Source organism: Neofelis nebulosa, chromosome 15 (assembly GCF_028018385.1).
Source record: "Neofelis nebulosa isolate mNeoNeb1 chromosome 15, mNeoNeb1.pri, whole genome shotgun sequence".
NCBI lineage: Eukaryota > Metazoa > Chordata > Mammalia > Carnivora > Felidae > Neofelis > Neofelis nebulosa.
Genome location: NC_080796.1, coordinates 72,889,832 through 72,904,778, shown reverse-complemented (window position 1 = coordinate 72,904,778; position 14,947 = coordinate 72,889,832). Strand labels below are relative to the sequence as shown.

The 14,947-nt window shown below is 60.1% G+C and overlaps 1 protein-coding gene across 2 annotated transcripts in view; it reads left to right on the top strand.

Moving 5' to 3' along the window:
- Positions 1 to 281: 281 nt before the first annotated feature.
- The window catches only part of KIRREL1 (kirre like nephrin family adhesion molecule 1), a 94,294-nt gene continuing 79,628 nt past the window's right edge, over positions 282 to 14,947 (top strand). For both annotated transcript variants that reach the window (XM_058701825.1, XM_058701824.1), the window contains exon 1: positions 282 to 633. In XM_058701825.1, coding sequence (XP_058557808.1) covers positions 582 to 633 — 52 coding nt within the window. In that variant the 5' untranslated portion in view covers positions 282 to 581. The remainder of the gene's footprint in view (positions 634 to 14,947) is intronic.

Sequence of the window (14,947 nt, the reverse complement as noted above, 5' to 3'; positions counted from 1 at the left end):
CTCCCCATCAAAGCCATCCCCCGGCCCACGGGCAGGTCCTCGCCCGGCCGCTCCCTCGGCAGCGGGGGGCCCCTGCCAGTGAGTGTGACGGGCGGGGCGCGGTGGCCGGTCCCGCGTCCCCCCCACCCCCACCCCCACCCCCCACCCCCACCCCCACCCCGGGTCCCGCGCCGCGGGCATCTCCGTCCCGGGGAGGGGTGTGCGTGCGCGCCGGGGGCCGGAGGGCTGGGGGAGGAGACGTCAGGAGGGGCGGGGAGGGAGGGAGGGGAGGGGAGGGGAGGGCCCGGAGGAGCGGAGAGCGGAAGAGCCCCGGAGAGCGCGAGCTGGGCGAGCGGCGGCACCGGGCGCGGGAGGGCCGGGGCGAGGGCGGGACCGCGCGGGCCGGAGGGGCCGGGAGGGAGGGGGCCGCGGGCCGGGGAAGTGAGTTGGTGCGCGCGGGGGTGCGCGCGTGCGAGTGTGTGTGCGCGTGTGCACGCGCGTGTGCAGGGCCGGGGGCGGGCTCCGGCCCCGCCGCCTCCTCCCGCCCGCGCCCCGCGCTCCGCCGCCAACTCGGGGCCCCGGCGCGGCGGGCGGCGGGCAGCATGCTCAGCCTCCTCGTCTGGATCCTCACTCTCTCCGACACTTTCTCCCAAGGTAAGCCCCTCCGCCTGCGCTCGGCGACCCGCCGGCCAGGCAGCCCGCCCCCCCGGGGCGCGGGCCCGAGTTTCCCGCGGAGGCGCCCAAGTTGTCCCCGGCCGCGGGCGCGGGGGTCGGGCCGTCGCGGGACCCGAACGCGCACGGCGCCCTCCGGAGCCTCCGGCAGCCTCCCCGCCTCTGCCGGCCGAGGCCCGGAGTCCGCACGCCCGGTTCCTGCGGGGGGATGGGGGGAGGAGGAGGAGGGTGGGATTTCAGATTTGGGGTGGGAGGTGCGTGGAAAGCTGGGGACCCGGCTCCCGAAGATGCGGCGAAGGGAATCCCGACTCCAGATCAGCCCCTGAGTGTGTGTGTGGCGGGGGGGAGGGGGGGGCTCCAGACTGCCTAGGCCGCCCCTTCTGGAGGAGGGGAGGGCTGCCGGAAAGGGGGGGCTCTGCTGGGACCCCTGCCCGCGGAGGCGCCGGCTGGGGAGCGACTTCCAAAGGCAGCTTGGGTTGGCTGGAAATGCCGCGGGGGGGGGGGGGGGGTTCACATCCCACTCGGGGTCGGGAAAGTGTTGATGTTGGGGGGGGGCTTCTTTGGAACTGGCAGGGGAGAGGCTGGGGGAGATGAGAGTGGTCGTGTATCTTGAGGCTGCGGGTTGGGGGCACGGGAGGGCCCAGGCTTCAGCCAGCACCGGGGTCTGTGGGTGTGCACCCTCGCCTCCTGGGTCTCACTCTAAGAGTCAATCCTGCCCGAGCTAGCCGCCCCCTGCCAAAAATAGAGCTGACACCCAGGCACCAAAAACCAGTCATAGACCCGGAGACAGACTGCTCACCTACTGAGACAGATACACCCACAAGCATCTCCCAAGCCGAGACAGACACACACACAAAGACACTGACACCCTGGGGAACACACATTCCTCCCCCGTGTCGGCTTGCACATTCATGCACCCAAACACATCAAAACTCACCCAGACACGCCGCGTGTGTGCAGGCGGGCATTCACAAGGACATGCCACACACATGCTGAAGCCCTTCTACAGATACCGGCCCTCCAGCAAACAAAGAAACTTGAACAGACGTTCATATAGGCAGACACCTATGGGGATGTACAGACGACATCATGGAGGAGGGGGTCTCTTTTCGGGTGGAGGGGAAGTCAGCTTGGGCAGAATCCCCTCAGGCTTTGCCCTGTTTTCAGTTCCCTTCCGGGGCTGGTGTGTGTGTGTGTGTGTGTGTGTGTGTGTGTGTGTGTGTGTGTTTAGGGGTGGGATGTGGTGCTGGACCCCTCCTCTCCTTACCAGGCCCCTCCCCAGCTCCCAAGGCAAAGCCTGGCCGACTTAGTGGAGGGCTGGTTTTGATTCATCTTTCCAGTAAGGGCCCCCAAGCCCCCCAACGCCAGCCCGAGACCCGGGGGAGGGTGTGCATCCTGGGTGTGAGTGGGGTGGGAGGCGGTGCTGGGGAAGGAGGCCTGGCCCTGAGGCTGGCAGGCCCAGCAGCCACTTGGCAGAAAGTTGGGAAGATGACTTAAGTTCTGACTTTGTTGGGCTGGCTGCTAGGGGGGTGGGGGGGGGTGCAGAGGGCGGCTGGGTCAGTATCAGCGCGTGTTGGGGGCAAGCGGGCATCTGTCCCCGGTCCCGCAGCCCTGTGGCATGTCAGCAGTACGGAACAAAATGAGCTTCAAGGAACAAAAGGTGCGGTTAGCAAACAGGAGAGCCTTGTGGATTGAATCGGGACTAAACGGTCAGAGACTGAGGGGTGTGCTGTGGGCCTTTCTCCCTCTGGGGAGGGGGAGGGTCGGGCGAGCTGAGCTCCCACCTCCCGCCTCCGAGCCTCCCACTGGGCTGAAAGCGACACCCGACGGAGTGTGCAAAGTATTTGTGTGGGGGAGGGGTGCCAAAGAAAAGGAAGGGGGAAAATGGACAGAGGGGAGAGGAAGTCACCGCTGGCGGTTCCTGGGGGGAGGGACTGGGGGGCTGGCAGGGAGGGAAGGAGCGGGGACCTGGGGACACGGAGATACTCACAGGGTGGGTGACCTCTCCTTGGCCTCCATCCTTAGAAAGACAGAGGTCCAGGTCAGGGACTAGGGGAGGTGGAGACGGAATGGGGGAGAGGGGTGCAGGGTGGGGGGAGGCTGGTGGGGAAAAGGGGAGAAGGGAGCAGAAGGCAGTCATATTGAGGGGGGGCAGGGGGGTAGGGAGAGACTCAGCCCAGGCAGAGAAATAAAAATCGTATTTTAAAGAATTTCAATGGGCTTCATCAATCTTCATTTTTCACTAAATAATTTTCTGTATCTTATCTAAATGAAAACCATTATCCTTCCCCCCGTTTCCATCATGTGCCGGCTCCTCAGACTGATTGCGCCGAAAATTGAAATATTTATTCATTTTCTGGGAGATTTTCTCGCTCCCCAGTCTCGGGGAGGAGAAATTGAAAAAGAAAGATTATAGCTAATCAGAGCAATGTGGGCTGACAGGCTGGCTCGGGGCGGGAGCTGCCTCCAGGGGATGGAGGGGGAGGCAGGAGGAAAGTCAGTCCCTCCAGCCCCCAGAGGTCCCCAGGGCCCCCCAGCCACCTTGGCAGGGGGGTGAGGAGCAAAGAGAAGAGTGCCTCAGTGCTGCTCCATCCTGGCGAGAACAGGAGTCTGGAAAGACCAGTAGTGGGGAATCCGCTGTCGAGGGGACAGCTGCACGCAGGCTCCAGGATGCCCCACTTCTGCCCGCCCAGCCCAGAGCAGGCCCTGAGGGTGGGGAGACAGGCAGAAATCAGGACGCCAGGCCCCCCTGTGACCTTGATTGGATTCCACCTTCCACTCACTTGGAGCTGAAGGGAGGCTGTGAACCCACTGCTCTGGGCTTGGCATCACCCTGGATTCCAGAGAACCTCGGACCAGAGGAGGAGGCCTGTAGGCCCTCGCTCCCACCTCCTGCTGGTCACCAGGCCGCTGACCGGTTGTCCTGCCCTGCCGTTGGTTCTCCGGCGGGGTGGGGGCGAGGAAGCCGGTGCTGTCTGCCACACTCCTGTCACCCCTTGCCTTGAGAGCCCAGGGCTCTGATGCGAGCTCCTCTGGCCTGCGTACCCTCGGGGACCAGGTCTTCGTCTCTCCTCCATCTCTCCGTCTCTGACACAGCGCTCCGCCCTCAGTAAGCGCCCTTGAATGTCTGATCAATTGATTGGTCTGATGCATGTGTCAGGGTCCGAAGGACGCAGTAGGAAACGGTGATTACGTCGCGGGCTCGGCCCCTTGGTGGACGCGTCACGTCAGCTTGAACCAGGTATGTGCCTTCTCTGGGCCTCACTCTGCCTGTCGGTAAGGCGAGGCCAGAAACTGCGCCTCGAGGGGTCAGGATGGCAGTTAAATGTGCCGTGCGTGCGCGTCAGGGCGCGGACCGACGTCTGGCCCAGACAGAGGTGCTCAGGAGGGCAGCCGTCAGGGGGACGGCAGTGCCCGGCAGGTGGGCTGTGTGTGCCTTCCTCGGGCTCCTCTTTATGCTTCTCTGTGCTCCCTCCAGCTGCTCTGGCTCCTGTCCTGACCTTCGGCGCCCCCTCGAGGACCTCTCCTGGAGAGGACTGGGCTGTGGCCGACCCAGGAGGGGGACCCGCAGCCTCAGCTGGCCAGAGACCTCGGAAAGCTGTGGGGCTAGGAAGAAAGCAGAGTGGAGCAGGAGGCCGGCCTTCGAGGGAGAAGGATGCAGGGCTCTTGAGGGCAGTGGGGAGTGGACACTCGGCTGAGGCGGCCGCATTTCTGAGGCTGGAAATAACAGCGATCATTTACGGAGCCCTTGTGCTAACTACCTGCTATGCATTATCTCATTTAATCTGTGCAGCAACCCCTGAGGTCAGCTCTGTAATTATCCCCCCTTCATGGATGAGAAATTGAGGTTTAACAGGTTAAGTGTCTTATTGGTAGTCGTGGGAACCAACTGACCTCAGAGCCTGCACCCTCCGCCCTGCCCCTGCCCCAGTCCAGGGACCCCACGTGGCCGCAGGGACAGAGGCTGGACCGGCACAGGTCTTTCCTGGTCCTGAGTGGAATGGGAACTCGGGAGGAAAGAGAATGAGCATCCCATGAAGGTAAACTCGTTCACATTTTAAGGACACTCCTTCATTCGGAAATTCTGTCTTTCCACAATTTTTGGTATTGAGTGGTTTTTCTTGGATGGTACGATGGTGTTTATAAGTGGCTCTTTTAAAAAGGATTTTACTTGGCAGATAAAGAGGGTTGCAGACCTGTGTTTGTTTCTAATATTGAGCACAGCCTTGCGGGTAGGTCTGTGAACTACACTGGGGGGCTCCGTGCAAGGCTGACTCCTGAGAGGTCCAGGGTCATTCAGAGGCAAGGGCCGAGCACTGAGCGAGGGCACAGGGTGGGATCCCAGGTAGGCCACCTCCAAGCCAGGCCCTTCCCGGCAGGCATGGAGGCTGGGGTCTGGGGTGGCCTGTTCCGGTCCGCTTCGAGATGCCTGGCCAAGCATGGGTGAAAAGTGCTTGTGGGAGTGGACCCCACACCACAGCATCAAAATTACCTTTTATTGAATTCCTACTGTGTGTTTTGCACATTATCCCTTCTGCCTTTTAACAGCCTTGTGAAGTTAATGTCCGCCCCCCCCCCCATTTTAGAGATAAAGCAACCGAAGCTGAGTTTAATTAACTTGTTCAAGGCCCTACCTTAGGTGTTAGATCCCAGATTAAAACTCTCTTTGTGTCCCTCTGCCAGGCACCTGCATGTGCACACACGAGTGCAGGGGGGCCCCTTGGAGCTGGGGCAGCCCAGAGGGACAGGCGGCCTCCTCTCCTCCTGCCCTCAGTGGTGGGCGGGCTTCTCCTGGTGGCTGGCCTCTCTCCATCTCCCCGCCCCGCCTTGATGGCTCTCCTGTCTTATTCCGTGGGGGTCACAGCTGTGCGCACCCTCTGTCAGAAGGAGGCTTTCCATCTGTCCTACCTCGAGAGTCTTTAACTGTGGGTTTGTGTTGTGCCTTCCAATTTCAACGTTTTCACATGTACTGTCTCATTCAATAGAGATATATGACCAGCCTGTGATGCGGGCAGGGTAGTTCTTGTTCCTCCGTTTGATAGATGAGAAAACAGACTGAAAACTTAAATGACTTGCTATGAGCAGAGGTTGGGCCGGACGGAAGGATGGGGCAAGTTCCGTCATCTCTCTAATTTCTAGGGGCTCCTTCCAGCTGAGGGTAGGGAGATCCCTCTCCGTTCCCCCCTGAGCTTTCTCAGGCAGATAGCCTGGCCCTTTCCCGATCTCCCTGCTTCTGCTTGGTTTCTCCCCCAGCCTCCAGGCCGTTTTCCTAGGGGCTCTGGAAACGGCTGCGGGTGTGGGGCTGGGTGGTTCAGCAGTGGAGGAGAAGGACGCAGCCGTGTCGTTGATCCTGAAATGTGAGAGGCCAAGGAAAAGGCAGTCTCGGGGGCTCGGGGCTCACCCCAAGTGAGGGAGAAGGCCATTCACCTCTGTGGCAGACCCACGTTGTGTTTTGTACGTGTTAGCACCTAACCTGACACCGACAGTCTGTTAAAGGTGGGAGCTTCGTATCCTCGTGTTATAGACGCATGAAGAAGTTAAGCAGATTGTCGGAGACGACAGAGCCCAGGCCCCAGCAGGGAAGTTGGGGTGGGGTCGGGAATACTCTCAGGAGAACGGTCCCTGAAGGTCAGCGCTTTGCAAGTCTGGGGACGCAGGCCCGCCTCCACCGTGTGTGCCGGTCCGCACGTGCGCGCACGCACCCCGCCCCCACGTACACGTGTCACGGACCGTCTCTCGCCCCCAGACGCGTGTGGACACGGCCTGTCCGTCCAGCAGAGCGCTGGTGTGCGGCGTGGCCACGTTTCTGGGTACCACGCGCGTCCTTGAAGGCACTGCAGCTCGTCTGTCCGGCGTGCTCTGGGTCCCCCGTGATAGACGCCCACGCTCCAAGCAAGGTTAAGCGTGTCAGGACCCCGCGGTTCCGGTTCTGTGGCTCCAGCCCCTCTATCCCGCAGCCCCCAGCTCTGACACCTGCCTGTGCCGCCCCGGTTAGGTCGTCTGAGCGCCCAGGGCGAAGGCCGCTCTAGCTCCGGGGCATGGCGGATGTCAAGGTTTGCTTCTTCTCCCTCCCGCTCGCCCCCCCCCCCCCCCCCGCACCCCATGGGCTCCCCGAGCTCCCACTTTCTCCCTCCCACATTTAATTTCTCCACCAACTTTTATTAACCTCTGTAGTCTCGGGGGACTGCCGCCTCATTCCTCTCTGCCCTCCTTGAGCCCATTTAACAAAATTGGGATCATATTGAAATAAATGGGCCTTGCAGCCAGCCACCCTCCTCGGAATGAAGGGTCTTCAATCCAGGGATGGAAATCTCTAGCCCTCTCTAGCAAATTCTGTTCGTGCTCAGGCTTCATTCCTGTTGGGGGGAGGTTGGAGGCTGGCTCTGGGACAGTGTGTGTGTGGGTTGGGGTGGGATGGGGGTTAGGGTATCTCCCAGAAGGCAGCTGGGCCTGGTTTTGAGACAGAGAAGGGACAGCAGGGTGGGGCTGTCCCAGGAGGCTGTCCCACCCCACGCCAGGTGAGGGATGCAGATTCTTCTGGACTGGGCGTCTGATGCTCTTGTTCCGTGCCCTTTATCTCCTGCAGCAGTGTGAGAGCGCACCCTCGCTGGAAGGTGTGCGTCAGCCCTCCGTCCCTTCACGCAGCAGAAATGTGTTCTGTGCCTACTGTGGGCCAGACACCGGTGTCACAAACCAATAAAGCCCTATCCCTGCCCTTAAGGTCTCACATCAGGATTTAAGTGCAGATGGCTTCACTTCAGTAGGCCTCAGTTTCCTTTTCCATCAAATGGGGAGAATTAATTTTTTTTAAATCAACGAATGTTTATTACTATATCCAAAACATACTGGGAGGCATTATGGAAAATTTTTAAAAACGGACATCATGGGGCGCCCAGGTGGCTCCGTCAAAGTTAAGCATCTGACTCTTGATTTCAGCTCAGGGCATGATCTCATGGGTCATGAGTTTGAGCCCCCCATCAGGGGAGATCCTGCTTCGGATCCTCTGTCTCCCTCTCTGACCCTCCCCTGCTCGTGCTCTCTGTCTCTCACACAAAAATAAATAAAAGCATGTAGGGGCACCTGGGTGGCTTGGTCGGTTAAGCGTCCGACTTCGGCTCAGGTCATGATCTTGCAGTCCGTGAGTTCGAGCCCCGCGTCAGGCTCTGTGCCAACAGCTCAGAGCCTGGAGCCTGTTTCAGATTCTGTGTCTCCCTCTCTCTCTGCCCCTCCCCTGTTCATGCTCTGTCTCTCTCTCTCAAAAAAAAATAATAAACGTTAAAAAAAAAAAAAAAAAGCATGTAAAAAAAGTGACATCATGTGGTCTCTCCCCTCCAGGAAGCTAAGATGTGCACACAGCCGGATTCCGGGTGCCGGGAGAGCAGGGTCAGGTCAGAGCTGGAGTGTTCGGGGCAGGGGAGCCGCGTGGGCAGACGAGGCCAGGAAGGGATCCAGGGAGGAGGTGGGTCTAAGGATGGACAGGATGTGGATGTGGCAGGAAGAGGGAGAGCATTACCAGACACGCCGAGCTTTGGAGCCAAGGTGTGGCTGCAGAATGTGCGAGGTCCATTGAGGCTGGTTGCAGCTGGGTGTCTGGGTTGGGGAGAAACAGGCGGGGTGATCCAGAACAGACCAGGGCCGGACCCGGAACGTCTTGAAAAGCTAGGCCGGAGACTGTCCTGTAAGAAGCGTGGGGCCAGGGGCTTCTGTCGTCAAGTATGATCCCTACCTCACTCCTCACCAAATCGTCCCCTTCTCTTAGACTCCTCATCTGCTGGGGCGGCCCCTTCAGTTCAACGAAGAGGTGAAGTAGACACGTAATCAGGGTTTGACCAGTCAGAAGTGAGCAGAAAACCCGGGGGAAGTCCCTCTTCTGGCCTGGGAAGTCTCAGATGTGTGAGCTGAGTTGGGGAGCCTCCCAGATGATGAGCAGAGCCCTCAGGTTTAAGAGATGCGTGGGGGCAGAGTTCAGTGGAGGTAACCAAGGCCAGCACCCGTGTCAGGGGGCCCCCTGTGCCTGTCGGTGGGCCTATCTCGAGTCTGGGGGACCCTTCTGCTTGCAGCAGAGGGCCAGGCCCAGGCTGTTTCCTCTGGTGGCCTCAGATGTGTGTGTGTGTGTGTGTGTGTATGTGTGTGTGTGTGTGTGTGTGTGTGTTTGGGAGCTGAGCCTAGAGATTGTCAAACCTCTGGGAGCCCCTGAGCTCCTTTTATCAAATGGAAACCTTTGAAGAAGGTTCCCACCAGCGGGGAGGGAGCCTGTGTGCAGCTAAGCAAAGTGTTGTCTTCATGGCTGGGCCAGGCCTGGCTCTCTAGGAGGCACCAGGGTAGAAAGGTAAGTGGAGTGTGGTCCCTGTCCTTGGGGCTCTCCGGTCCCGGGATAAACACAGTGACAATACTATATGACCAAGGTTGTGAGGCAGGAATGTGAAAAATGCTGAGGTCTGAGCGCGGGCTGGCGGCCGGGAGCCTGGCCGGGGGAGGGGACAGCCCGCCTCCACAGATGTGAGGCTCAGGGGCTGCGGGCCCGGAGCTTCGGAGCTTCTGGAATGCAGCGCCCTGGACAATCCCCGATTGTGCCCCCCTGCTCCGGATGGAAGGAGCCGAGGAATCTGAAGGAGGGAGCCGAGGTCCCTCCCAAGGATTATGATTTCCAGGAACAAAGGCTGTTTCTCTAAAGCCCACTTTCCCCAAATCTCCTCACCTCCGGGGTTCAGCTTCGTCCTCCCCACCCCCACCCCACCCAGCGGAGCTCATCTCTAAATTAACTTTGTCCTTGTAATCAGCTTAGCCGACTTGTTCCCCCTCCTTCCCGAATTCTCCCAGGAACAGCCTGGGGCCCTGCCCGCTCCATTACCCAGCATTGTCAAGCCAGGAGATGCTTGCATGGCTCTACCCATTCCATTCGCTTAACTGGGAGGTTATTACTAGGAAAGGAGCTGAGATGGGCAGATGGGGGCAGAGAGAGGGACCTGGGAGTGGGGTGGCCGTGGGGGCGGGGGGAGAGGCATTTTCAAAGGAATGGAAACCCAGGGACGGGCAGGCTGGCAGGGTGAAGCCCCTGAGGGAAGGTTGAGGTTTTCGCCACCTGGGTGCCCTCATCCTCCAGAAGGACTTTCATCAGGACAGCGGGACTCCTGGGTTTTAATCCCAAACCCTGAGCAGTTGGCTTGCTCTGGACCTGCGACCCAGCCTCCCTGGGAACCCACCAGCTGCCCTCGGCGGGACGGGACGGGGTGCCCGTGCTCCCCGCACGCTTGTGGGTCACGGCTGCTGCTCCATAAGCTCGCCGCACCCACCCCTCCTCACCCCTGTGGATCCTGGACTCTGGTGCCTATCACCCTGCACGCACCCGGAAAGTCGCCCCTCACCAGGCGGTGGGTGCAGTGGGAATACACGTTCATTTTAATGTCAGTTTGAGCCAAATATAATTAGAAAGGAAAATCTGACTTTGCAAAAAAAAAAAAAAAAAAAATCGAACGCATTGCAAAGCCAAGTTGAAATGACTTCTGGATTATCTGCACCACCGCCGCTCTCCATTTGTGCAGAAAATTGAGAGCAAGGCTGCAGCGCCCGTATCTAGGGGATTTGGTTTGTGCGCCCAGGGTCAGGTCATGGAGACTGGCCCCTTTCAACACAACCCCAGACTTGCGTGACCCCTGGAGTGCCCCGGGGCTTCGGAGGGGGGATGGCCGCCCCAGTGGTCGGGACCAAGCCACTCGGCCGGGAGCCTCAGTTTGCCCCTCCATGCAATGGGTACAGTAGTGCCTACTAACCTCAGAGGGTTGCCGTGAGGACTGAATGAGGGAACTGTGTATTAAGGGGCAGAACGGGGAACACAAAAGCTATTCAATAAATCAGAGTTATTAATATTGCACAGTGCCTGCTTCTCACAGCTCACAAGAGTGAAGAGGACAAGAGTAGGTCAAATACAGAGACGTCCCCGGGTTCTGTGCCGAGGGAGGTGAACCGTGATGCCGGTAATTCCTAAGGTGATGGTCCCTGGGGCGCAGTGCGGTGGGAGCTCTGAGGCAGTGGCAGAGCGTGATGGAAAGCGCCCTGGGTCGGCGTTGTGAGCCTTAGTTTCTGCATCTGTGAAATGGGGCGATGGCCCTACGTGAAGCTTGGAAAAGCACTCCTAACGCGGTGCCCAGGAAGCAAGCCCGTCGTCTTCACCCCTGTCTCTCTAGCAGGTTTCAGCTCAGCGTATTAGAACGGATTCTCAGACTTGGGCGTGCTGGCGGGACACCCGGGGGATCTTGATAAGGTGCGGACACGGCGCCTTGTGATTTGGAAGGTCTGCGGCAGGTGGGGTTTCTGCCTCGGCACCGAGCTCCCAGATGCTACTGCTGCTGCCGGTCCTGGGACCGCTTTGGGAGGTGTTGGAAGACGCCTTCCCCTGGAGAAACAGGCCTTCGGTGTTCTACTGGGCGGCAAGGGACAGGAGAATCCTCCTACGTGAATGAATTCACCTGTCAGCCTGCTGTGTTGTATCGCGGAGCCTGGATGGGTCATTGATTTAGGAGCTCCGAGAGGTTTGTTTCAGGGAAGCAGGCTGTGGGGCAGGACGGGGGTGGTGCCCGCCAGGGCTCCCTGAGCTGCCCAGCCCCCTCCCTGCACCTCACCAGTCCCCAGCCCCCCTCCCGTCTGCCCGGGACAGCCGCTGCCAGCTGCAGAGTTGAAAAGCAAGCAGCCAGGGTGTTGTTGGGAAACCCTCCATGCCAGAGTCAGTCGGTCATCTCCACTCCATTATTTTTTTTTTTCTTCTACGAAAAAAGTCCTCATAATCCAGCTCTTGGTTTGGTGGAGATTTGGGAGACACAGTTCGACAGAGATACCAAACGGGACCTTTGGCTTTGGCTCAAGCATCGGGTCACGAGCGAGCGGTGTGATTTGGGAAGCAGGGTGGGTCGTGCGTAGGCTTAACTGGGGGCATGTTTGGGGGCCCCTGTGTCTGGGCAGGTCAGTTTCTCAGCAGACCTGGTGGTGGCTGGGCCAACATGGTGAGCTAACTCGCTCTTTCCCGCCTGCCCGTATCCGTGTGCAGAGCCCCAGCTGTCGAGGGAGATCCTCAGGCCGGAGCAGAGAGAACCTGTCTCTGCCTTCAGAGTTCCGATTCCCTGGGTGAAGCTTAGTCCTTATGTCTGGGGAATCCCGGCCACTAGGGGAAGCAGGAATGGGCACTGATTCACCTTCCTCCTCCCCTCTCCCCAGAACCACACACATTCTGCCATTACCCGTGCACACAGGGGTGCGTGCAGCCTGTATTCCTGGAACAGAGAACTGGGTTGGCAGTGAAAACGGAGAGAAGATTCTTTACGAAAGCGCCAGGTGTTTAGACTCCGTTCAGGTCGGACTCACCTGACTCCACCTGGACCTCAGGGTCCGTACCTGTCGGAGGAGAAAGGAAATGCCGTAGCCTTCTGTGCTCGCTCACTTTCACAGCCAATAGGCCCTGACAAGTGGGAAGTTCCTCTCTGCGTCTAACCCGAAGCCTTCCTGCCCCCGCATGGAAAGCTGTCTCACTGGGGGCTGTAACTGAATAAACGCCCAGCATTCTCTCCGTGTGGATAAATGATGTCTTCCCCGGGCAGGTTCATCTCCTCACCTCCAGAGAAGGCTCCTCGTGCTGGAGAAGCAAGCCCAGGGAGGTCACTGGTGAGCCAGAACAGGCTGTCTCTTCAGGGGTCAGATTTGCTTTCCGGGGAAACACCAAGGCTGGTCTCCCGGTGTCCCCAATCAGGGCCAGAGCCGCCATGCCCTGACTTGTCTAGTGTCCCCCCGCTCTCTGCAGCTCAGAGCAGCTGGGGGCTGGGGGGCTCTGGCGTCCTTCCCACTGTCTCTAGCTGATGGTCTGGGGCCCCCCTCACCTCCACGGGGGGCCAGGCCTCTGCTGCTGCAGTGGGGGTGTGGAGGGGAAATGGGGTAACCCCCCACCCCCCGGCCGGGGCAGGACCTGTTGTAGCTTCAGAGCGGGAGCGGTTTCCTCTCGGCATCACACGGGGACGTCCTCGGCCCAGCCTAGCCTGGGTGGATCCCTACGGAACTCCCTGTGGGTAGAGAAGGAAGGATCGGGATCTGCCTTTGGAGATCTCCCTGGGATACTGGGCCATATCTGACAGGTGCAGACTCTTGGCTCTGAACTTGGACTTGAGGGAGGAGCCGTGGTTTCTGCTACGGGGTAACTAATTACAGTAGGAGACATAGGCTCCCCATCTCCCAGGTCTAAACACGTACGAAGATTGTCTGAACGGGGGGTTGAACCCTGTTGTGTGTCTGCCGGGAAGAGGCAGAGATACGGGTGCCGGAGGGTCAGTTAGGAAGGTCCTCTGGCGGGGCAGAGGGAGGGCCAGACTCGGAGGAGCCTGCCAGAGGCTAGCAGGCTGCAGGCTGGGGGGAGCTGGGAGCTGTGGCATCACCTTGTCAGGTGTGACCGCTGCAGCATTCACACCGGAGGGCTGCTGACACACCCATGGAACAGGCAGCCAGCACCCTGGAGGGGGCCCTGCTCCCCGGTAGACAGGGCTGCACGGCCCCCAGGGGGAGGAGCCCCCGGAGGGACAGGAACAAGGTGTCTGGGGCACTGGTGCTGGGGCCATGGCTGCCCTTTTCCGAGGTAGCCAGCCCGGTGTGCCTGGCACGGGCCAGTCTGCTGGCCGGCCTGTGGGTGCCAGCCAGCCGCGGGCTCCTCCCGGCCGGTGCTCCGGCCTCTTCCTCCTGCTGCCCTTCCCCGTCTGCAGGTCTGTCACTCGGCAGGAGTGAAATGTGCCCTGGTCCTGGAGCAGTTGGCGCTTGATAATTTGTGGATTATAGCTAACTCTCGATAAAGATTCCCCTAATTGCTGGGCTCACCTCAGGTTCTATCATCAAAGCAAAGCCGCAAGGCCCCCTCTCGCCCTCCTTTCCTTTTTATTATCTCTTAATTAATCACTCTGGCTTTCACACTTAGCAGATAATTACAGTCTCCTGGGCACGCAGCTCATTTTCATAACCTCCTGCTCCACGCCGGCAGCAGAGGGGTGGGAGGAAGGGGAGAGACATGCTGAGAAAGGGGGGGAGCCGGTGGGATGAGGCCTGAGGCAGCAGCAGGCACCCCATGGAGCAGTTGGAGCCCTACACCAGGCCCTGAGGAGGCTCCGCCAGGGCAGGGAGGCCATATGCTCCCTGGGGGCAGCCTACCTGGTCCCCGACGCAGCCCCCCTGAACTGTGCATGGCTGGCTCCTTCAGCCTCCCTGGGTGGGGTAGGGTAGGGGTGTGGTGGGTTGGGGTAGGGGTGCGGTGGGGGAGGGGTACGTGGTGTGGGGTAGGGGTTCAGTGGGGGTAGGGGTGGGGTAGGGGTTCGATGGGGGCAGGGGTGTTGTGGGGTGGGGTAGGGTAGAGTAGGGGTCCAGAGGGGGAGGGGTATGTGGTGTGGGGTAGGGGTTCAATGGGGGCAGGGGTGTTGTCGGTTAGGGTAGGGGTGCGGTGGGGTTGGTTAGGGGTTCAATGGGGACCGGGGTGTTGTGGGATGGGGTGAGGTAGGGGTGTTATGGAGTGGGTAGAGGTGCAGCCAGGCAGGGTATGGTGGGGTGGGGTGAGGCACGGCATGGCAGGGTAGGGTAGAGGTGGGGTAAGGGTCCAACTTGGTAGGGGTGAGGAGGAGTTCTGCAGGACACATGCACAGGTTGCTGGGCAGAAAGCTGAGTGAGGAGCACGAGTTGGTCCCAAGTGAGGTTCCTTCCCCACGGGTGGGATCGAGCGGCCATGGAGAGGCGACTGGGGGGCGATGGTCGAGCAGAGTCGCCATCCCAGCAGGACCCAGGTCTCGGGAAGTGTATGTTTGGAGGTGAGCAGGGACACAGGGCCTGGGGCTTAGCCCAACCCCACGGGGGTGACTCGGCGATGATGAGCCATCTGGTCGGGTGGGGAGGGATCGGCCCAGGCCACGTTCACACCGGTAGCGGGGGTCGCCGCTGTGCGAGGTGTCCACACTGGGTGCGCACCTCCTTTCCCCTGGCTCCACCCCACAGACAAGCAGAGAGGAGCGGCGTCTGAAGGTGGATTTGAGAGGCTCCAGACACAGAGGCGTTTCCCCTCGGGGGCTGGACTCGGAGCTCCGGAATGGACCGCGTCTGCTCTTTGTGCGTCCGGCCGGGACTCCTGCAGGTCTGCAAGGAGGTGACGGAGGACGGGAGCATCCGTCTGTTTTTCCCTCTGTGTTGAGTTTTCCTTTGGGACCCTGGCACCCTGTGTTTGGTCTTTGGAATGAAAGACACTGGGCCGTTCTCCTTTTCTGCCTTCAGCTAGTTGTGAGACCTTGGA